General features: G+C 37.6%; 1 protein-coding gene and 1 long non-coding RNA gene across 2 annotated transcripts; one reads left to right on the top strand and one right to left on the bottom strand.

The window, feature by feature from the left end:
* The first annotated feature begins 5,291 nt into the window (after positions 1-5,291).
* On the top strand, positions 5,292-7,343 carry LOC131633477 (uncharacterized). The gene is made up of 3 exons (XR_009293331.1): positions 5,292-5,666; positions 6,819-6,934; positions 7,049-7,343. It is a non-coding gene; the product is annotated as an uncharacterized LOC131633477 (long non-coding RNA).
* A 2,543-nt stretch (positions 7,344-9,886) lies between these two features.
* LOC131633475 (uncharacterized) lies at positions 9,887-11,798 on the bottom strand. Its single transcript, XM_058904186.1, has 2 exons — positions 10,338-11,798; positions 9,887-9,925 (listed from the first exon to the last, which is right to left on the bottom strand). Exons 1-2 carry the CDS (start codon positions 11,796-11,798, stop codon positions 9,887-9,889), a joined length of 1,500 nt encoding a protein of 499 aa, XP_058760169.1.
* Positions 11,799-23,101: the final 11,303 nt, after the last annotated feature.

Consider the following 23,101-nt stretch of genomic DNA (forward strand, 5'->3'; position numbering starts at 1 on the left):
ATCAAAGTTTTTGAAACAAAGTTGTGACATTCCGTGTTTGAATTATTTGTCACATCGATATCAACATGAATGGTAAGCAACATCTAGGAGTCAGTTTTACACAACTTGCTTTTGAAATAAACCCTGCTTCAATTAGGTCTTTTAAGGGTTGTAACGTGGCCTGGTTCACGGTTTTAGAAAGAAAGGATTTAAGGCTCAAAGTCTAACCTAACCCACCCATTCTTCGTGATGTTCTCCAGTCCTAAGTTCAATTTAACCTGATACGAGCGTCCATCCTTCAAGAGGAGTTTGAAATGATTGAGGGATCAGTCTTCTTAGGCATGGCGGTCACTCACTTTCTTTTTGGTGTCTGATCACACGACTTTGTTCCTTTGATGAGGACCTTTATTTTGTAATCCTCGTTTTTCGCTTCTGCTTTGTTTTCTTTTTGTTTCCCTAACTTTTTCCTGGACAAATTCCTTTGAATTTTATTTTGGAGTCCAGCGGGATGCCCTAATTTTTGCCTAAGTCACTTATTTTCAAGTTGTTGACTTAGCGGGCTCTCTTCTTTTCTTTTTCTTTTACTTTATTTTTTTTGATCAAGTCGTGTGATCCTGAATCTCTGATTTGTTGGAGGTGATTGTGACTGCTTCATTCTTTGATTGATGAGGGATTACCATCGTGGTATTGACTTTCCTCAACCTTTTGAAAGATAACCTTTGTTGTATCCTTGGATGCACACTCCTGATGAATTCTGAATGCTCGATCAGATTAATTGAATGCTACCCTGCCCCTGGGTTAAATGTGAGGGTTTTTTCTTTTGTATAGAAAAGAAACTCCTGCTTCAAGGCTCAAAGGGGTTAACGAGGGTCTATCTCCCTTATATCTCCAGTGTTTGGGGATTAGAAACAATGCCTGTACATCCTCAGCGGGGTTTTATTCAAAAGCACATAATTAAAGATTTTTGCATTTATTATATTTTTCATCATTCTCCTTTTGATGTTTTTTTGCTTAAACCAGAGTTTGATATCGATAGACAGACAGATATGAGTGAACACGAATGGATTGATTCGAAACTAGCATATGCAATGCATTTTTATTTTTATTAAAAACAAACAAGTTTTACATGGAAGAAACATTTAACAAAACAAGGAAAATTACAAATGAAAATGCAGAAATGAATTGATGATTGCCATTGTTGAGGAGGCTTGACTCCGTCTGGACTTGTTGATCTTGAATACTTTTGGCAGTTCTTTTCAAACACTTCGGATTTCCTCAAAAGAAAAACTTCATCAAAATCACCCAAGAGTTGTAATTTTTGTCTTACTTTAGGGATTCGAGCAATGCGAGTGATGCAATGCTCAAGATAAGAGTACGTCTTGCTTATCCCTCGTGCGGGAGCCCCATGAACCCTTCAGTTTATGTGAAGACCATTTGGAGTGGATGATATCGCTTTGGAGTCAATGAGATCTTGGACTTTGTGTTTCAAAATATTACAATCCTCAGTTGAATGTCCAGATGTCCCAGAATGGTACTCACATTTTGCATTTAAGTCATATCCTTGAGGAATCGGTGTCGGAGGTGGCTTAGCCTCCCTTAGTTCGACCAAAGATTCATTGAGTAAATGAGAGAGCAGTTGACTATAAGTCATAGGAATCGGGTCAATCTTTCTTGGTGGTCTTCTCGGCCTTCGTGGACCTTGATGTTGGAAATTTTGGTGATAGTTAAGAACATGAACCTGAGGGTAAGCAGGGAGTTCCTCTTCTCCATTCTTTGGGGTTGCATTTGTTTCACTTTTCTCTTCTTCAGTGAATTCAGGAACATTGACCATATCTTGTATTTTACCCATCTTTAAAGCATTTTCAATTCGTTCTCCTACGACAACCAAACTTGAGAATTCGGAGGAAGCACATCCAATCATCATGTTCAGATAAGGATCTTTCAGGGTGTTCATGAACATGTCTACAAGCTCTCGTTCCAAAAGAGGAGGTTGGACTCTGGAAGCTAATTCTCTCCATCTTTGTGCAAACTCTTTAAAAGACTCATCAACCTTCTGAGTTAAACTCTGGAGTTGTAGTCTAGTAGGAGCCATGTCACTGTTGTACTCGTAATGCTTGAGAAAAGCCTCTGCTAATTCATCCCATGTGCGGACATGAGTTCGTTCAAGTCGGGTATACCATTCAAGGGATGCCCCACTTAGGCTATCTTGAAAGAAGTGCATGAGAAGCTTGTCATTTTCTGCATACGGTGCCATCTTGTTGCAGAATGCCTTGATGTGACTCATCGGACAAGTGATACCCTTGTATTTCTCAAAATTGGGGACTTTGAATTTAGCAGGAATCTTGATATCAGGCACTAGGCACAAATCAATAGCATTTAAACCAGAGGAGCTTCGACCTTCTAAAGCATTCAATCTTTCTTCCAGGAGGTGGAATTTTCTCTCATTTTCCTCGATCGGGAATTTGAAAGCTTCAAGTTCAGAATCGTTCTCATGATGTGAATCCTCCTTATTTGGAACTTCCACGGGCACAGGTTTTGATCCTCCATTAGCAACAGTAGTCGGAGTACTATTAGCCAATTTAGCAACACTTTGTCTTAGCTCTTCTTGCCCTTGAACAACAACATGGAGAGTCTCAAAGAGTTGGGTCATCCTTTCCCCCATAGTATCCAAGTCCTTACGAAGCTCAGCCTGATTCTGTTCGAGATGGTCCATGATTCTCTTCTGATTAATCCTTGTATGCTACGGATGTAGGGAAGTCAAAGGCGTTGATGAAGCAGAAATCTGGATTGAAAGGGACCCCAATTAGCTTCTGATGCGGAACCATGAAATGTATGACGATATGAATGCAATGTTTCATTTCCGAGGAATCCTAAAGTCTTTTCACACATTCTTTCTTTTATCCTTTTTTGAAACCAAAGCTTTCTTTTTTATAGAATATCTTTTCTTTTCTTTTTTCTGCTTTCCTATTTCCTTTTTTCTTTTTTCTTCTTCTTTTTTGGAAATAGACTTTAGAATTCCTCACAAATGAAGTGGATAAAATAATGATGTTATGCAATGCAAGCATGGGATCAAGGTCCATATGATCTGAGTAACCACCACACAATCCTCTGAATAACTGATGTGAAGCTTCTGTACAGGCCAAGTGTCACAGGATCAAAGGTTCGACGCCTTTTTGAATACCAGAATATCAAGCACCATGAGAACAGACCAAATAAAGGTCCGACCTCAAATATGAAGAGCCAAAGGTATGTAGGAGTCAAGGTTTCCTGTCCCACCCCAATCTCACGGGTATGAAGTCTAGACACGGACAAGTGGTCCCTAATGGTCACTAGGGTCTACAGTTCCCATGGGGTACAAAGTGTTTGAGGCAGCAAGGGTGCCAGACACAGTGTTCCATGAAAGAACCTCGCCCAGTTGTGGTACCCCATGTTTAACTCGATCGTAGCAAGGGCCACGGGAGTCAACATGAGCATCCACGCTAATCCTATGTGTCACTGGCCTGGGTAGTGGGCCTTTTACCTCACAAAAACCCCCCACCTGCAAAACAGAGCAGAAAAATATGTGGCCCCCACGGGGACCCATAATATAGTCCAGATGCATGATGTGCAAGCAGAAATAAACATGATATGCAAGCAGAAAATAAACATGCAAACATACATACAAGATATAGACATAAAAACAAGTAAACACCCAATAAAATAAAACAAACAAAGGCTAGGATCGACTTGCTTAGGTCCTCCCCAGCAGAGTCGCCAGCTGTCGCACGCTCGCGAAAAATGAACAGAGTCGCCACCAATATATTTATCCCATAAGGGAAAGGGATATCAGAAAACCTAACAAAGGAAGGAACAGGGTCTTGCGACCAGAGAATCAAGGTACGGGAGTCGGTTACGCAAGGGGAAGGTATTAGCACCCCTCGCGCCCATCGTACTCGATGGTATCCACCTATGTTTGTTTCTATCTAAAGGGTGTGTACTATGTCTATGTCTAAATGCGAATGCATGCAAAAAGAAATACGGGGAAAAGAAGGAAATATTTACAAGTGTGCTCGTTCAAGCCCCGCGACTTGATGCCTACGTATCCCTTTCAGGAATCAGAGCGCCGTAGTTCGGCTCTATAGTTTTGTTTGTTTTTGTGTTTTTTAGTTGGGCGGAGTTAACGCTCGCGCTCTTGCATAAGGGATCGACCTAGGATGCAATAGAGCGGAGATAACAATGCCCTTAAGAAAGGAGAGAAAGAGAGAGAGTTTGAGTGTTTCGAGGAAATCCCTAAAGCAAGGGAAACTCGAGTTACTCTTTGGTTTGTGTCTTTTAGAATTTGGGAACTTACGCCCGAATGGAACCCTAAAGCAAGGGAGATCCAAGCACTCGAACATTCCCTAAAGCAAGGGATGTTCAAGCTTCCATTCCCTTTTTAAGAATTTTCACTTTGATTATTAGTGTTTTAAGTGTTTTCTTTGTATTTTTTATGGGGATTTTATTTTGGATATTTATTAGATGTTTTAGTGTTGTAAAAGAAAAAGAAATGATAAAGGGGGGGACTAGCCTAATCTCTAAGCCTAATGATTGTTGTTTATGTACAAAGGAGTCTAATCTAAAGTGATCATGATAATGGAATCGATTCTAAAAGGAGCATTAAAATGATATTATTAAAGTAGGCCAAAATATGGCCAAAAACAAGCAACAAAGTCAAACAAAATTATACGAAAATAGCATGAAAATGATACAAAAACAATTCAAGCATTAGTGCAAAATTAAACTAAAAAACTACTATTTTTTTATGACTTTAAGTGTTAAGGGAAATCTAATTCAAGCCTAACTATGTTAAAATCTATTAATCCTAAAACTAACATTTTTATTGTTTTCTATGTCATTTTTTATTACCTAAAAATCTAACAAAAATTATGATTTTTATTGTTTTTTAATTATCTAAGAAAAAAGTATAGTAAAAAAGAACTAAGTAAAAGGACCTAAAATCTATCAATTAAGTGTGAGTCAGGGGGGGTGTTAAACTGGAATCTGGTTGCAGCCCTAGTAATTGGCGCTGAAGCCCAAGCTGAGTGGCCCATGAGACTATTTTTGTTGTTCAGATTTTCTCTATGTCCAACACGGAGGTATGATGGGCCAGGTGGGGTGTGAATCAGCAACTCATGTATGGGCCAAGGATATTTTTGTTACAGATTTATTATCATGATTTTAATAAAATAAAAGAAAATTAAATAAAACAATGAAACGGTGCGTTTCATGTGTATGGGGTTAGGGTCAATGTGTGACGTTTCAACTTTCTCTTTTCAGACTCTTTCATTCTCGTTCCATCTTTCCCCTCTCAAAACGGCGCCGGAGAATTCCTTCTCCGAGCGGCCACCGTCGCAAGAGGCTAACCAAACCACCGTCTCCTTCCGTCTCTTATTGTTCCCTCCAAAACATCTTTGATTCAAACAAAACTTAGAATCCCCAATTCGAACCCTAACTTACTCAGATTGAAATCAAACAAAAAGCTGACCCTAAACTCATTCAAACATTGCACCATGGGATTCAAACAACGATGCTATGCCATGAACAGAGAGGATTGAAGAGGTTTTAGGCTTACCTGGAGTGGAGAACAAACGCGAAGCGGAAAGAATACCAGAGAGATTCCAAGAGCTCCAAATGCGAAACAAACGCGAGGAAACGGAGAAATTATTCAGGTGAGTTCTCGATTTTGCGTTTCTCGATCCTTCTCCTTCTTCTGTGTTCTTCGACTCTTCTTCTTTGAGTATTCTTTTTTTGTTGAAATTCTTGTGTTGTTGTTGCGTTGTGAGGATGATTTCTCTGTTAAAATTTTCTTCTCTCTTCTGTTAGTTTTCCGATTCTTTTCTTCTGCAATTGAAGGTGGTGAAGGTGAAGAGGGGATAAAGAACAAATTGAAGACGGTGAAGTCGTGAAAGTGATGGAGATGAAGTTATGAAGATAGTGAGGTTGCAGAGATTCCGAGAGAGTGAGGGAGAAGATGAAGGAGGTTGAAGTATATGATGGTGAGTGAAGATGAATGTTGAAGTGGTGGAGAAGATGGTGAAGAAGATGGAAGAGATGGCGTGTGTGAAGAGGTGAAGGAAGGAAAATGGCGTGTAGCTTGAATCTGAGAAGAGAGTCAGTTATATAGGTGACTTGAAGTTGAGAATTCAGTTAGAGGGAAAGGGAATGGGGGCCATCAGATTGAAATTCGGTTGGAGAATTGAGTGGTGAGGATTAAGCGGTTTTGGTGGTTATGAGTTGGTTAGAGTTTTGTTGAAATCTGTTATAGGTTAGTATGCTGACTAGGATTGGAGGTTGAGAGTTGGTTATTAGGCAGTTACAAATCTGTTTTTCTGTTATATGCTGACTAGGAAATGGTGAGAAGGTTTGTTAGTGTTGACAAATAGGAAGGGTTTGAAATTCTGTTATGGTTAGTTTGGTTTATGAAAGGTTAGTAGTTAGGAGAGCTAGTTGGATGGAAATGATGTAGGTATTGTTTTGGATTGTGCTGTTTGAACCTAATTCGGTTTTCTTCTTTAATATGAAACTGAGCAAACATTGCTTTGAACTGAATGTAGGATTTGATGGTGTTTTGTATGATATGCAGGATGTTTTGTACTTGTGGATTAAATGGTTAGAAGGTCACTGTGTGGAATGGCTGTTTAGAATTATATGCGGGTTCAGGTACTAGTACGGTGCGGTTCGGTTCTGTCAAGTGCAGAGAAGTTTGAGTGTAACTAGTTAATGATGTATGGACTGCTAGAAAAACAATTGCTCATGACAGTTGGTATGTTAGGCTTTTTCTTTGGATGGTCTTGGTACTGATTATGTGTATTTGGTTTCAGATTTAGCATCACCGCGATCGGTTCCAACGTTCATTCTGTTTCCTGTCCTGAGAACAACCTCAAGGAGTTTGAGGAATAGCCGGCTGTTATTTAGTTCCTCATTTGCTGCCTCCAGGGTTCGAAAGATTGCCATCATAATGTTTTATTTTTATTTTGCTGGCAGCTTATTGTTTGTGATGTTTTGTGGATTGAAACATAGTGCTGGCTGACCTTGGTTTATATTCCTGCAGGTTGTTGGTGATGTAGAACATGGTCGGGCATGCCTTGAAATTGAGTTTGGAGCGGCAAGGCATTATGTACAAAGAAGTGGATCTGATTTTGATTAGGCGACAAAGGCGGAACATGACTCAGGGATACACCTTGGCTCATAGAAACTTGGCCTTAGCAATTTAGGATTTAAGAACATGTCTTGTAATCTTCCTCTCTTATAATGTTTTTTTTCTGTAATGACTATCACGTACATTTTCGGAAGTAGAACCATGAATGGCACTTGCAAATTCTTGAATAAACCTTGCTCTCATTGGAATGGTGTAACTTTGAACAGGAATGAGATTGAATGACTTTGGATGAAATTACGTATTTATGTGTGTAGCTCGATGAAACTTGTTGGATACTTATGTGCTATTTTTTTTAATTTCCTTTATGGTAACGATGCAAATGGATCTCATGAGGGAATGGATTTCATTGCCATGGAATAGTGAATGAATATGGTAAAGAAATTCTCTTTTGTTCCTTTTTTCTCCAACTTGCGTCAATTAGAAGTTCAAATCTTTTCATCTCATGTTCAATCTTGCCATACCCAAATGAATCAATAAATCCATGAGATATAAATGAGAACAAACTTGAGGTGGACTTTGGTCAAAAGTAAACCTCCCATGGTTGACTTTGATCAAAAAGTCAAAGTTAAGAACAATAACCTTCCAACTTGGTATGATGCTCTAGTACTGACATGCAACCTCCAATTCTTGCTTAACCAAAGGCAGAGACTTATATCATAAATGAATCAGTTGAAATCCCTCGAATGTTGAATGGAATCTAATTGAACCCTCAAGGTTAAGAGACAACCCATGCCAGAGGTCATATCAGACTGGATAAGCAGATGCAAGGGAGTGAACCCTAGAATTTGCTATTATCGTTAAGAATGAGGCACCCTGATCTTCGAATCCTTGAGGAGATCATATGCATTTGGGTGCTCTTGAAAAATCTTGATGAAGATGTCATTGTGGCTTGATCACTCTGGATGAAGAGGAGAACCTCAAAACCCCAGAGAACCCTAGTCCTTCAGAATCCTTGATCCCTTATCAGATTATTGATTAATGAATGCATGAATCATGTTAATGTCCTAATGGAAGGTATGTACATGGATGCGAAGTCTAAGCCAGTTAGAAATAAGTTAGGGGTAGGACAAATTTGGGGTATGACATCCAATGAAAGCCTTTTTCTAATCAGATTTTTGTTAATATTTTCAATTAATATCAATTACTATCATTTAATCAAATTAAAAAAAAACAAAATCAAAGATTAACAAAGGATTAGGGTTACGTGAGTTATGGCCATTGAATTGATTTTGAAGAGGCATTATCCTTCTTCACAAAACGAAGCAGCGCCGCGACAGCACACACCGACGGATCTCAACGGCGTGCCACCGTGATCTCCCCGCTCTCGATCGCCTCTCTCTCGATTGCCTCTCACTCGTTCCAACCTCTCCAGTTCTCTCTCGATCTCGCTCTCATGTTCGTCTCCGCTCTTAGATCTCTTTGATTCAAAGTCCTCATATATCGTCTCCGTTCAGACTCTCACAAGAACCGCGGCACACACCTCCCTCAGTTCTCATCCGATGTGATTTCTTGCATATTTCAATTCTACGTTCCTGATGATTGGAGCGTGATGTTGTTGTTTTCAGAGATGCGGATGAAAGATTAGTGTGAAGTTGCGCGTGGTGGAGATCGTTGAAATTTGGAGACGATGAGGATGTAAATCGTGTTACTCAGTGACGGCGAAGGTGTTGCGTTCTTGATGAATATGCAGTGGATTCGGTGATGATTTTTTATGCGAAGTATTGAAGATTCACGATGATGAAGCGATTCGGTTCAAAGATGTTGATGAAGGCGTGGAGTTTATGCCTTTTGCAGATCGAGTTGAAGATGTCGGTTCAGAGATATTGATGAATTGTATGAAGCGCGTGAGGATTCAAGATGATGATTGAAGCGTGGAGAGGTGAATTCGATGGTGAGTTTCTGGAAAGTGAAGGTTTGGTGATTTCTGTTATCGTGAATCCAGAGAGAAAGATTGAGGAAGGCGTTGAAAATTGACCGTGGATTCAAGAAGATGATGAAGGTTCAGAGGTTCTTGGAGAATTGAAGTTGAAGAGGATGAAGGTTCTTGGAGAGAGTTTTTGATCGTCAAGAAGTTCTTAGAAAGTGGAGAAGTTTGTTATAAGGTGAGTCCCAGTTTGTTACCACTCTTTTCCGGTTATCATTGAATTTTTCTTCTTTTCTGAGTTCGGTAACCTTTGCTGCCAGTTAGCTTTTGCCGGTTTTGTCTATTTTCATGGTGCAGCACGGTTTTTCTTTGGACCGATACTGGTTCATTTTCAAACCGGTTTCGGTTTATTTGCAGGCTGGTTGTCTTTTGAACAAGTTTTATGCAGATTTGAGCATGGATGGTCGGGGCTCGGCTTTTGATTCATCGGATTTGTTGTGTGAATTGCCAACAAGCTTTGTCAAGTAGGAGGCTAATGGGAATGAGATTTAGGATAGATTTTGGGTATAAGTTTCTTGTAATACTTTCCTGTGTTTTTCTCTGTGTAGATATCTTTGTATTGAACCATGATGGGCTTGATTTTTGAGTATTATGTAACATGAATTGGATTTTGGACAATGTAAAGCTTGATGATAACTCTTGAACATTTGCATTTGAAATTTTGAACAATGATGAATAATATCTACATGAAATGATGAACATCCGGTAAGCCTTGTAACAGTTCCGATAAACCAACTCAATAATCTTGCAAGCTTAAAACTTCATACAATCGTGGGCAAAATGCGAAGTTATGGAAACACCCGAATCTACTTCGAATCCAATCGTCTTGCATTCTTATCGGACTCCTAATTCAATCCTTAAACCAAATTAACTTGTATTATGCTATGCTTTGAATATGTCTTGTAAGTTCTTTATCTCAATTTGAATACTTTTCGAACATTCCACTTCAAAGATTAATGAATGAATTTTAACCAACTTACACCTCCAATGAACCTCTATATCAATTCAATTTTTGATGTCTCGATTTATCAATTCAATAGCAATGCCTTGAACAATCTTTGAAGACGAATTTTACTTGGAGCATAAGCAAACTCAACACACAATTCAATCAAACACTCAGATAATAAACTCTTTATTATTTTTCTTTGATTTTTGGGAGACGAAATAAACGTCATTATTAACTTATAGCTCAAATAAAGAGGGCAAATTTTGGGGTGCAACAACGGTCACTATAGAGTTTCCATCCACAAATTTTACTTTCTGATGCAGATTAGAGGTAACTGCCCCAGCAGCATGAATCCAGGGACGTCCCAATAAGCAAGTATAAGCAGGTTCAATCTCCATTACTTGGAAATTAATGCAGAATGTATGGGGACCAACTACCACAAGGAGGTCAACCTCTCCAAACACCGGACTTTGTGACCCATCAAAGGCTTTGACCACCAGACGACTTGGTCTAACTACCAGACCTTCCAAGGCTATCTTGTCGAGAGTGGCCTTCGGCATCACGTTTAATGATGACCCTGTGTCGATCAGAACTCTAGTTAGATGAGCTTTCCCACATTGTATGGAGATATGCAGGGCTTTGTTGTGCTCTTTCCCTTGTGAGGGTAGCTCATGCTCACTAAAACTTAAACATGCCCCAGTAGTAAGATTAGCCACCATCCCATCAAATTGATTCACAGTGATGTCTTTAGTTACGTGGGCGGCGTTCAGGATTTTCATCAAGGCGTCTCGATGTTTTTCTGAATGTACTAACAGCGAGAGGAGTGATATTTTGGACGGAGTTTGGTGCAACTGGTCCACCACTCTATAATCACTTTTCTTGATCAACGCCAAAAACTCTTCAGCATCCTTGTTAGTAGTCTCTTTGTCCTTGGGCGGGCCTTCTTCAGTCGGGACCACAGTAGCTTGATTACTTGCTTGTGCTAAGTTCTCATTTGGTTTCGCAGTATTGAATATGCGACCACTACGAGTCATGCCCCCAGGCCCAACGATGTTTGTCACATCCGTATTAGTACTAGAATCATATTCCCAAGGGACCGCTTTCATTTTGTCCACCGGATATGGATCTCTGACTGGGATGATCCTAGTGTGTACTTGAGTGGGTATCAGCAATGGTGCTTTGGCGCAGGGGATGATTAATGTCTTCCTTGCCCCTGGACTAGGTATTATCAATGGCTCATTCCTCTCCCGCATGGCCACATACTCCTCCTCGGGATGTTCTTTCAACTGAATTACTCCTTGGTCCACGAGTCTCTGCAGGGTGTCCTTAAAAGCCTCGTTATGTTCTAGGACGAACCCCTTTGCGAGTAGATACCTCTTAAGGGCGTCTATAGGGGAGCTCCGTTGTTGAACTAACTCTTGCTCAGTGACGACCTCGATCGCATTGACTGTGCCATCGTGACGAGGCATGGGATTCGTCTTCACGTTAGGTTTGTCAAAAGCAATTGCCCCAGACTCGATTAGGTCTTGAGCCTTGTGCCTGAAAGCCCAACATTTTTCTAATGTGTGTCCAGGAGAATTGGCGTGAAATTCACACCTTTCATTAGGTCTGAAGTTGGGCGTAGCTCTTCCAGGAATCGGAGGTGGCATAGGTCTGAGTTCTACTAATTGCTCATTTACCAGATATTTCAGTATTTCGCTTCTGGAGGTGGGCAAAGGGTCGAATTTCCTTTGTGGCGCTAGGAATCTATTCTGTTGCAGCGAGTAAGACATAGGAGGTCTAGGGTCTTGATGCACTACTGCGTTGGTCTCCCCTTCCTTCTTTTTAGCGAAGGTTGAGGTGGGCCTCTTTGAGTGATAAGAGTTAGATGATGCTCCTTGTATTTTCCCATCTTTGATTCCGTCCTCAATTCTTTCTCCGATGACCACTAGATCTGAGAATCCTGAGGATACACTTTCGATCATCTTATCTTAGTATGGTCCTTGTAGAGTTCTCATAAACATGTCAACCATCTCCTTTTCCAGTAACGGAGGTTGGACTCGGGACGCCATTTCTCGCCATCTTTGGGCGTATTCCTTGAATGATTCTTCCTTCTTTAGGGACAAATTTTGTAGTTGCATTCGATTGGGTGCCATGTCCAGATTGTACTTGTATTGCTTTAGGAACGTATTAGCAAGGTCATTCCAGCTTCGGATATGCGTCTTTTCCAATTGCATGTACCATTCAACAGATGCCCCACTTAGACTGTCTTGGAAGAAATGCATCATTAGCTTTTGGTCATTGGCATTAGCAGCCATCTTCCTGACGTACATGCGTAAATGACTTCTTGGGCACGTAAGTCCTTTGTATTTTTCAAAGTTGGGTATCTTGAACTTGTGAGGAATAGTCAAATCCGGAACCAATCTCATTTCATAGGTATCCACATCAAAGACGTCATATCCTTCTACTGCTTTCAGCCTTTCTTCTAGCGCTTTGATTTGTCCACTATTTCTAGCACTTTCTTCAGAATCAGATTGGGTTTGCTTATGTTGGGGTTCTTGGTTTGTTTCATCTGCCTCCCCATATTGTAAATCCACGTAATCCTCATCCTTAGGTGGATTGTTAGCAGGGATACAAATCGTGCGAGGCGCCCCCTCTTTCTAAGTGGTGGGAATGAATCCTTCATGGGAAGCTTCTCCCTCTTCATGGATTCTGGTAACTCTCTTAGAGGAGTGAGCATTTGATTTGCGAGGGTCGAAGCCCTGAACAAATCCTAACAGCGGGTTGCCATCGTTCGGTATTTCCTCATACTGATTCCGAGCTTCCCTAGCCTTTTCCTGATCATCCCTGATGTCCTTCATGAAACTCAACATCTGAGCCATTCCTCCCTTAATCTCATCTGCAGTACCTTTCAACTGAGTTACTTCTTCGCGAAGAGCGGCTTGATTCTGCTCTAGTTGTTCCATGGCTTTCTTCTTCTGAGCACGGGTTTGGTATGGTGGTATGGTTGCTTGGTTGCCTTCTCCAATGGTGTGACTGGAGATAAAGATAGTTTTTTTTCTTTTAATGCTTTGAAAATAAATTATGGTATGCATGATATGAATGTTATGCTTATGCTATGTTCATGTCTTATCCACATTATTATAGTATATATATATATATATATATATATATATATATATTCCTTTTTTTTATATATTCTTCTTCTTTTTTTTATAATTATTTGGTGAATATTATAGGAACAATGAGTAAACGCGAAAATAAACACACTTTATTAATTGAAAGAAACACCACTTTATTGTTGGTTCACAAATAGGAATGGAAACTAAAATTAAAATACTTGAAATAAAAGCAACAAAGAAATAAAGTAAAATTAGGAACGCTTTTGGATGTCTTCTCGGAACTTGTCCACCATATCCCTACAAAGCTCCATGAACTCTTTGATTTCTTTAGGAAGGATGATAGGAGATGATTCTGCCTTTGCCAAACTCTTTGGAATGTCTTGTATTAAATCATTACACAAGAAGACTAGCTTATCATAATTATTGCGGCATTTTTCGTAGTCTTCAAGCATCTTAGGAACCATGCTCACATGTTCATTCGCCGTAGAAACAATTATGTAAAGTCTTTTCCAATGATCTCTTTCATCCATGGCTGCCTCGTATATCTCTCTTTGCCTTATGAACACTTGCCTAAGTGATGCCATAGCTTGAAGTGCTCTATCGTACTCACCGGTGCGCTGTAAAAGTGCTTCCTCCGTAGTTATTCTTCTTGCGCGCTCTTCTTGTCCAGAATTGCGAGCTTCTTGAAGATCAAACTTTAGATTCCTTATTTCCACCTCTTGATCTGTAGTTCTATCAGTTAATTCAAAGACCACGGTTTCTAAATTTTTCTCGGATTCCGCTTTATCATGAGAAGCTTTTTCATAACGTCTTCTCCACCTTGCAATTTCTAGATTTGCTTGTTCCAACTTCTCATTATATGCTTCTAGATTGTAATTAGCACTTAGAACTCCTTCGGTTGCACGTTTCCTTTTACTTCTTTGCCTATCATTATCTTCCTTCATTGCTTGAAGCTCTTGGTTTTTCTCTTTAAGGTCAAAGCGTAGTTGGCTCCTTTCGTTGGTAAGTTGATGTATATCAAGCTCTAATTTTTCTTTTTCCTTTCGGGACGCCTCTAGGGCAGCCCTGATCCCTTCTACCTCTTCGATGGATAGAGGAACAGGATTAGGAGAATCAGGCTTATATGCGGGATCCACAACAAAAGGAAGCAAAATCTTTCCAAATCTTTCTTGAACCCAACTAGTATAAGGTTCTCTAGCAATGATGTTCTTTGGCCCAAAACTCTTTGATTGCACATGTCTCCAAGCTTGAATTATTTTCTTTAAAGTCCTTGGTTCCCCTTTCCCGTTGTCATGCAAAAGTAATTCTTCCAATTGTGATTTGGGAGACTCACACTCCATGGAATGGCCTAGTTGGCGCAATGCTAGAATAGGATTATAATTAATGCATCCTAATGTTCCCATCAAAGGCACATTGTTGAAATCTCCACATTTATAAATAATCTTATCGGAATTTAATTTCTTTGCATACCAAAGGATAGAATCTGCTTTTAGAGCCCTTAATTTTTGGGACCAATCATTTCTAGTCAATTCTTTAATAAAACAACTAGCTTTGTAGAGATGGGAAGTTAATCAAGAATATAGAAAATGCACACAACAAAATAGCATCCCTTTCTTCTTCATACACCGCGCATGGATGGCATAATAAATATCAGCAAGGATGGTGGGAGTCGGATCCTTGTCAAAAATCTTAAAAGAGGTGAAAGCATGAATGGCGGCAGGATCAATATAATCAATATTTTTTGGCAATAAGACAACACCAAAAATCAAAAGAGCTAATAAATGTCCACAAATGTCCCATTGTTTCCTTTGAGCATACATTAAAGCTTGATTTTCTAAGTAAGATATTTTGATCCCATGCACATCTCAATCAGTTTTATAATTAGATTTCAACTCCGTAGCGGATAAACCCAAAGCTTTTGCCAAATCTGAGAAATCAACTTCTTTACCCACACCAGTATAGAATTCCCTTTTTATCCTTGAAAATCCTAACATAGCATCCCTTTCTTCCAAAGTTGGAGCCAACTGAAAATCTTGAAAAGTAAAGCATCTAAGCGGAGGATCATAGAATTGGACCAATGCAGTGATAGCTTCCTCTTGGACTTTTACCTTTAACAAATCCAAAATATCTCCATAACGGGCCACAAACCTATCCAAAGCACTTGATGGTAATTTTTCCTTTATTATTTTCAGTTTCTTGATATCTGGGGTGGAAACAGCAAAGTGGATAATGGGCTTCTTTGTACTCATCCTTCCTACAAATCACCAAACAAAATACATTTTTATATTTATATATTTTTTACTTTACTATTTTTCTGTGGATAAGTCATGATAAAATGCATATGATGAATGATGCATGCACACAAATAAAACACAAAAAACAAAAACAAAAATACGAATATAATAATCACAAATAATATTTCACATTTAATCACATAAACACAAAAGCCCTAGGTTCATAGGTTCGACGTAGCGGCTTTTAGGGAGCCTACCCTTTCCATTGGTATGTCCTAGACACGGGTCTCATGGGGTCGTTCGTAGCCTCCGAGACTTTTTGTCTCTTCGGATTTTAGAACAACTCATTTTATCCAATGAGGTTCGAATTTTTAGGGTAGCTTCTCGGAGAGATCAGCTGACTATCCAGTCCTGCCCTCAACAAAGTCAAGCCTCGTTTTGGACATTTCCGAATATTCAACCCACTCCAAGTGGAGTTATCAATGAGACTCGTAGGCGATTCAAGTCCCCCCCTGATCTCAAGGATAGCTCCCACACATAGGTTTTAACACAACATAATATATACCCAGCAGTGCATATAATATAACAATTATGCAATTAAATACAAATATCAAAGCAAATAGAATATTTTTAGAAACAATTAAACAAATAAAAAGATGAAAAACAAACAATTAACAAACAAACGCAAACCCTAAAAATGGCAACTTAGCCAAACCCTAACACTTTGCTAAACCTAAACCCTGCCAAAACCTAAAAACTATAGGAGCATAGTATTCACCATTTTTTAGTTTTCCCAGCAGAGTCGCCAGCTGTAGCAACCTGCCCTAAAAATTAAAGATTAGAGTCGCCACCTATTCTACCAAGGCGAATAGGAAACCTCGCGCAGTTGAGAGATCAGGGTAAGTTATTATATTTAGGTCGAGGGAAGGTGTTAGGCACCCTAAACCCTTTCCTAAGGTTTGCATTATAATGATCAAGGTTTATGGCAAAAAAATAAAGAAAGGTAACAGACAGTTAATAGGGTTAAATGGCAAAGATTATCATAATTAAAGGTTTGTAATTCAAAGAAATGAAATCGGGACAAAATGAGATTTATGGGGGAGGGGACTCTCCTTGTTGCCAAGTGCCTACGTACCTCCTTATGGAGGATCAGAGTCTACGTAGTTCGGGGAAGGGTTGTACGCCATAGGATTTGAATTTGATCTGAGATGGTTGAAATTTTACTTCAAGGCTTTTGAAATAGCCTATGATAAGTTAGGAATTTGAAAAGGTTTGTTTTGGAAGTGTTTTAGGCTTAGGGCGTACAATCCTGATTTTTAATTTGTACTATTAACCGCAATAATCGATTGATTCAATTACCATAGTTAACAGATTAATAGCTGTACCATTACCAATTTTAATCGATTGATTCAATTATCACTAATAATGAATTATAGTATTTTTTAATAATTTTTATGAATTAATTTGTATCGTTACCCCTCGTAATCGATTGATTCGATTAAAAAGAACAACGAATTGAAATGAGAGAAATAAAGGGGTTAATCATCGCAACTAATAGGTTAGTTGAAACCATTTAACCAAATAGAAATTAATTACATTTTAATTAAATAACATTTTAATTAAAATTTATTATTCACCACAGCGATTAATCGATTTAATCGGAACGAACAACAAATTATGATTTTAATATTTATATCATATATTAATTTTATTTATAAAAATAATTATTATATATATAACTAATTATATTAAAAAAATGATTTAATTAAAATAAATATATTAATTAAAATAATTTTAGTTATTAGGGATTATGATTCAATGAGGTTAGGGTAGGGGTACATGTTATGGCTATCAGATTAGGGACGTTAGATTAGGCTGAGTGGAGAATAAAGGGCTGGATCATGAGGGTTCACGGTAGAATCTATGGCAGGGGGCGAACTGAATCAAAGAGGGAAATCTAGGAAAAAAATATGTGGGAGTGAGGGCTCGAACCCACACCCCCAGACTCAACCAACACAACTCTTGCCACCTCAACTATGACACGCACGCGTTAAGGAAACGCTTTCAGAATAACATATATGATAACCAAAACAATAATTGGAAAACACGCGCGAATTTTAAAAGAACCAATACGATGAAGCCACATACTCATCTTCCTCGCCTGGACCTGCAACTTTCAGAATCAAATAGCTACGAAATAGCTATGGTTTTCGTTCGTAGCATACAAACATGTAAAATAGCGAATAGCACATACATCCATAAAAATAATTCGCGACCCCTCCACTCTCTTCGTCTGAATCTCACGAATCTAAATATGTATTTATTTCCCTCTAATTTAACCTAGAACACAAACCCCCAATTTCAACCCTAGAAAACCTTACTCAGTCGTTAATGGCAACACACAACCAGACCACGCAAACTTCAATTCAATCATCCAGCAACGTTCACAAACATCATATGAATTATAATATACAGTCAATTATAAATGAGAATGCATATATTGGTCAGATCGAAGAGATTTTCAGAGCGACTTACCTTGACAAATTTGAGATAATTCTGGGGGTGCTGAAGCAGAGTAATGATCCCAATCGATTCAGAAACCTCCAAGGAACCTTTTGCAATCCTTAAAAGCTCTTGAGAGTCTCCAATTCTTCAAATCTGAATCTTGGTTTTGAGTGAATTTTTGAGTTCTTGAGCTTGTGCCTCTGATCCAGATTTTCAACCCTTATTCGTGTGGTATGCTTTAGATACTTATAGGCAATGGATTAGGTCAATAAAATTGTCCAAAACCTCACTTGAATCCAATCTTGCAATTTTGAGAAATTTGATTTAAAATTTGATTGGAAACTTTCTAATTTTGTCAAATTTTGTATCAATATCTTCTCAATCAATGTGCCACGAAATTATATTGCTAATATGTCATAAATGTGATTGGAATTGGCTCATGTGAATATTTTAACACAATATTTGATTTTTCCTTCAATTATATTACTTTAAATCATTTTTAAATGAAATGAAAATCATATAAAATCAAATAAAAGGTAAAATTCGTGGCACTTGGTTTGGGTAACATAAGTGACTTGTGGACTAAGGTTGAATCATAAAAATATAGGCCCATTTGCAAAAAAAACCCAATTTGAACCTCTTTTATTTCACTTTTTGCCTCCAAAATCACCCAACTTTAACCAAGCATATCTCACTCAATTTTTAAGCTATGAAGGAGTTCTAGGACTTTTTGGAAACCTCAAGAGGTCCTCTATAAGCCACTTTGGAACATATTTTTCATTTGGAGCTTTTATCTTGATCATATCCTCTTTGACAAAAAAACTGCTTTTGAAGGATGCTTGAAAAGGACCTGTAATCTTTTGCATTATGCCTCTCAAATGAAGCATTTCTAGCCTTGGCTTGTGAGAGACAAAGTTGTAGAGAATCCAATTTCCTTCCAAATAGCCTTTGAGTGGGGAATTTTTGATTTTCCATGTGAAAGTTATGGTCAGTCAAAGTTGAGTTGACTTTCTCCTAGAGAAACCCTAATTTGAACCTTTTTGTATTTGTTCATCTCTGAGTTTCTACTGATAAATCATGATCAAATTTTGATCAAATGATGGATATACACTTCTATACTTGATGTTTGATCAATGATCAGAGGTTTGGACCATGCTTTGATTGTGGTTGACTTTTAGGTTTAATTAGTTGACTGTGAATCTTGGAGTTTGTTTGAGCATGTAACTTTTGGTGTTGGGTTTTGATCTTTGCCATAGAGTTATCTTAGGTCATTATGAACCATAGAATTTTGATTGAGAACCTTATCTTATTGATCTTTTGAACAAAGCCTCAAACCCTAGCCTCAGGAGACTCTTAACTTATGGAATGTTGTTTGGATAAAACCCTCATTGTAAATGGGATATGCTTTCCAGAGTATATATCTGATAGAGATTGATTTGTTGATGGCATTTGTCTGACCGGTTGGTCGACCTGAAAGGCAAAGTTAGTTATATGTGATGTTATGAATGCAGATGCAATTTTTTCAAGGATCTTTAGGAATTTAGTTAGCAACATTAGAAAAATGATTTGGTAGCGTATTTGTCCGAAGAATTTTGATTCTTAAACGTTCTTATATGGGAATCGAGCTCACCATATCGAGTGGGTCATTGCCTCTGATTCGGGATACTTCTGAATTTGAAGGTACATGGCTAGAGGAAAATAAATCCTCTTGCCCCTTGATAGGTACTGAGTCTCTCAATTGGAAGGTATGTGGCCAGAGGAAAATAAATCCTCTTGCCCCTTGATAGGAATTTAGTCTTTGATAAGAGCACCTAAAATTGTGCGCCCTAAATTCCTAATATCCTTGAAAGGATTAGTTAATATGCTATGTTATGATGTCATGATGTCATGCAAATGTTATGCATTAAGGAAGAACATAAGGTAGTACGGACAAATAAGTCCTATAAGCAAAACCTGCAAGGAAATCAAAGGGTTAGTAACACACACAAACAAGTCACACAATTGTCCTTAGGTTTAACGATTTGCATGCAGTCTGACCAGGTAACTACCCTTCCCCGAAGGTACTTCTATGGATAAAGAGATTTCAGCAACAGGGTTCTACCAGTTACTCAGAATTGTCAGCCCCTCTAAAGCACCCTCGAACATGGTACATGCATACCACGCAATGATACTTTAAGAAGAAACCTATATGAGTTGTAGTATCTGGTCGCGACCATAACTTGACATGCATCAAGAATAGCCCTCCCACTACGTTCCTAAAAGTTAAGATGGGTTAAAGGTGACTAAAGGTCCTTGAGCTCCGACGCACCCAAAGATACATGCGTAAACCTCTCTCATGCAAAAGAGGTACACAATAACCAGTGGAGGCCTAACTCAAATGCGAACTTCATATTGACCAATCCCAAGCATGCACAAGGGAGGTCTCCATGACTATGTCGCTCCTATCTTAAGTGTACTTGAATCCGGGTGTAGGATTCGTCCTTCATTTAATTCCCAAAACAGCCTTGAAAAATAAAGCAAGCAAAGCAAACAATAGAAAACATTTAAGTGATCCTAAACTTTAAGGTAACCCCTCTTTTAATTCGAAAGTCCCCAGCAGAGTTGCCAGTTCTGTAACACGGTGGGAGAACTGACTTTAAAGAAAATGTCGCGGTAAGCAAGAGTCGCCATCGACTTTTATTTTATCCAATTTAAAGAAAGGCTAAAAGAACAGAAAAAAATCTTTTTGAAAGAGATTGAGTTCGGGGGGTAAGTTATACAAAGGGAAGGTTTAAAGCACCCTTTGTATCCATGGTTATCCATGGGCTCTTAATTTCTTAGCTTACTTTTTGTTTGAATTGTTTGAAAAGAGGTGTGTGAATAGAAAAAGAACTTGAATAAGGACTTTAGCTTGTAAATAAGCATAGCCTTGTTTTTGAAAGTATTTGAAAATGAGTGGGAAAAAGAGTTTTGAATTTGAAAAGAGTAAGCAATCTGGAGCACCTACCCTAAGTTAGAAAAATTGTTCTTTTAGCTTTTCGGTTTGAAAAGGCTATCCATACCATGAGAGGATAGGAAGTCCTTTCATTGGATGTTAAGGGTCATCGAGAAATTATCGTTCGCCATAAAATTGTCCCTACCATATAGAGGGTAGGTAGTCTCAGGAAAGGATATAATAGTCATTAATCTTTTTTAGGCAGCCAGCGAGGATACCTTAGTAATTGGGACAATCATCATATTACCGAGGCAACATCGAGGGACAAGATCATTTACTGTTAAGGCAACTTCGAAGGGACTATGATCTTATGATGATGAACTGAGAGTAACATTTGTTTTGCTTAGGTATCCTCGGAATCAAGGGACTTGACTATTTTAGAATCGTAATTAAAAAGACAACAGGCAACATAAGAAGGGTTACCCTAAAGGTCTTTGTGTGTGGCACAATCATGTGTTTAAATTCAGATATTTATCTTGTAGATAAGTGGGCTAATTCATTTTAACAAGGCTTGCACTCCCTAAGATTACTAACCACAGCAGAAAATAAAACATAATTAAATGTCAGTAAAATAAAGGCAGAAAAATAAAATCCTAAACTATTACATGGCTTTGAGGCAGATACAAAATTAAACAAATTTCCCTAAGATTACTAACCACAGCAGAAAATAAAACAAAACTAAATGTCAGTAAAATAAAGGCAGGAATTTAAAGGCAGAAAAATAAAACCCTAAACTATTACATGGCTTTGAGGCACATACAAAATTAAACAAATGATAATAAGCGTAATAAAAAGGTAACTCCGAATGGGAAAAAAGTTAACCACAATTAATAGAATAGGCAAGGCAAAAACAAATGGCAAATAAATAAATAAACAAGTTTTACCACAAAAATAAATAAAACCTAAGGGTTAAAACCTAATGTGAAAACCTAAGGGTTAAAAAAACTAATGGGAAACCCTAAGGGTTAAAACCTACCGTTAATAGAACTCTTACATTATTGATAAATTTCAAGGTTTACCTATGATTTTTGAAGTTTAAGGCTAAACCTGATTAAAAACCTAAAATAACTTAAAATTATTAAACTTAAAATTATTAAATCTAAAATTAAATTAATTAGCCTAAAAATAATTTAATTAGCCTAAAATAATTATTAGCCTAAAAATAAATTAATTAGCCTAAAAATAAATTAATTACCCTAAAAATAATTATTAGCCTAAAAATAAAGAATGTGATAAAATCCTAACCCTAATTCATGAAAATGGTCAACATCTACCTATTATATATATATTTTAGGGTTAATGATTAAAAAAAGAGATTTTACCAAGGTTTTCAAGGGCAATGAAGCAAACAAATAAGTGTAAGGAAGAATTGACACCTGCTCCCCTTTGGCCAAAGGAGGTACCTGCAAAAATAAAATAATAATAAGAAAAGAATATTAATAATAGTAATAATAATAACACAGGAAAAGAATTGGGGTTTAGCAAATTAAATTATGGACAAAATTACGAATAACCTTGATTTGGCCAAATACCAAAAGGTTTTTGGCCAAATATGAATAACCTTGATTTGGCCAAATACCAAAAGATTTTTGGCCAAAAAAACAATTGGGGGTACCATCCACTTGGTCAATCCAAAGAAAACCTGATTATAAATCAAATAAAATAAGAACACGAAACTACAATTTTTTTTAGATTTTTTTGAAAATATGAAAATAGAAATTAAATCAAATAAAATAGAAAAACGAGGAATTTGCGACTAATAGGCTCGAAAATTTATTACTGTGCTGCAACCGGAATTGCAACCCTGAAGAAGGAGAAGTAGGAGAAAATATTTTTTGTGTTTGTGAGAAGAGAGAGTGGGAATAAGGGTTAGAATTGTTAGTCCCTAATGTATAAAAAATATTAGTATTTATAAGAAAAATATTAGGTTAAAAAACAATGGACCTGGACTCTAAAAAAGATTTAATTAGTAGTAAAAATAAGATTCTAATAACTATTAATTATAATACTAAATAATAATAATAATAGCTAACTAACTATAATATAATTAGAAATAAAAGTATAAAACTAATAATAACTGAATTAAAACTATAATAAAAAAATATCTATCTGATATAATATTTCTAAATCTTTAATATAATACTAATAACAAAACTAATGCTTAAAATAAAAAAGTAACTTCTAAAAACGATATATATTTTTTGTAACTTTTGAATATATTTTAGTAAAAGGAGTATAAAAATTAAGATTTAAAGAAAAAA

Source organism: Vicia villosa, unplaced genomic scaffold, assembly GCF_029867415.1.
Source record: "Vicia villosa cultivar HV-30 ecotype Madison, WI unplaced genomic scaffold, Vvil1.0 ctg.001126F_1_1, whole genome shotgun sequence".
Taxonomy (NCBI): domain Eukaryota; kingdom Viridiplantae; phylum Streptophyta; class Magnoliopsida; order Fabales; family Fabaceae; genus Vicia; species Vicia villosa.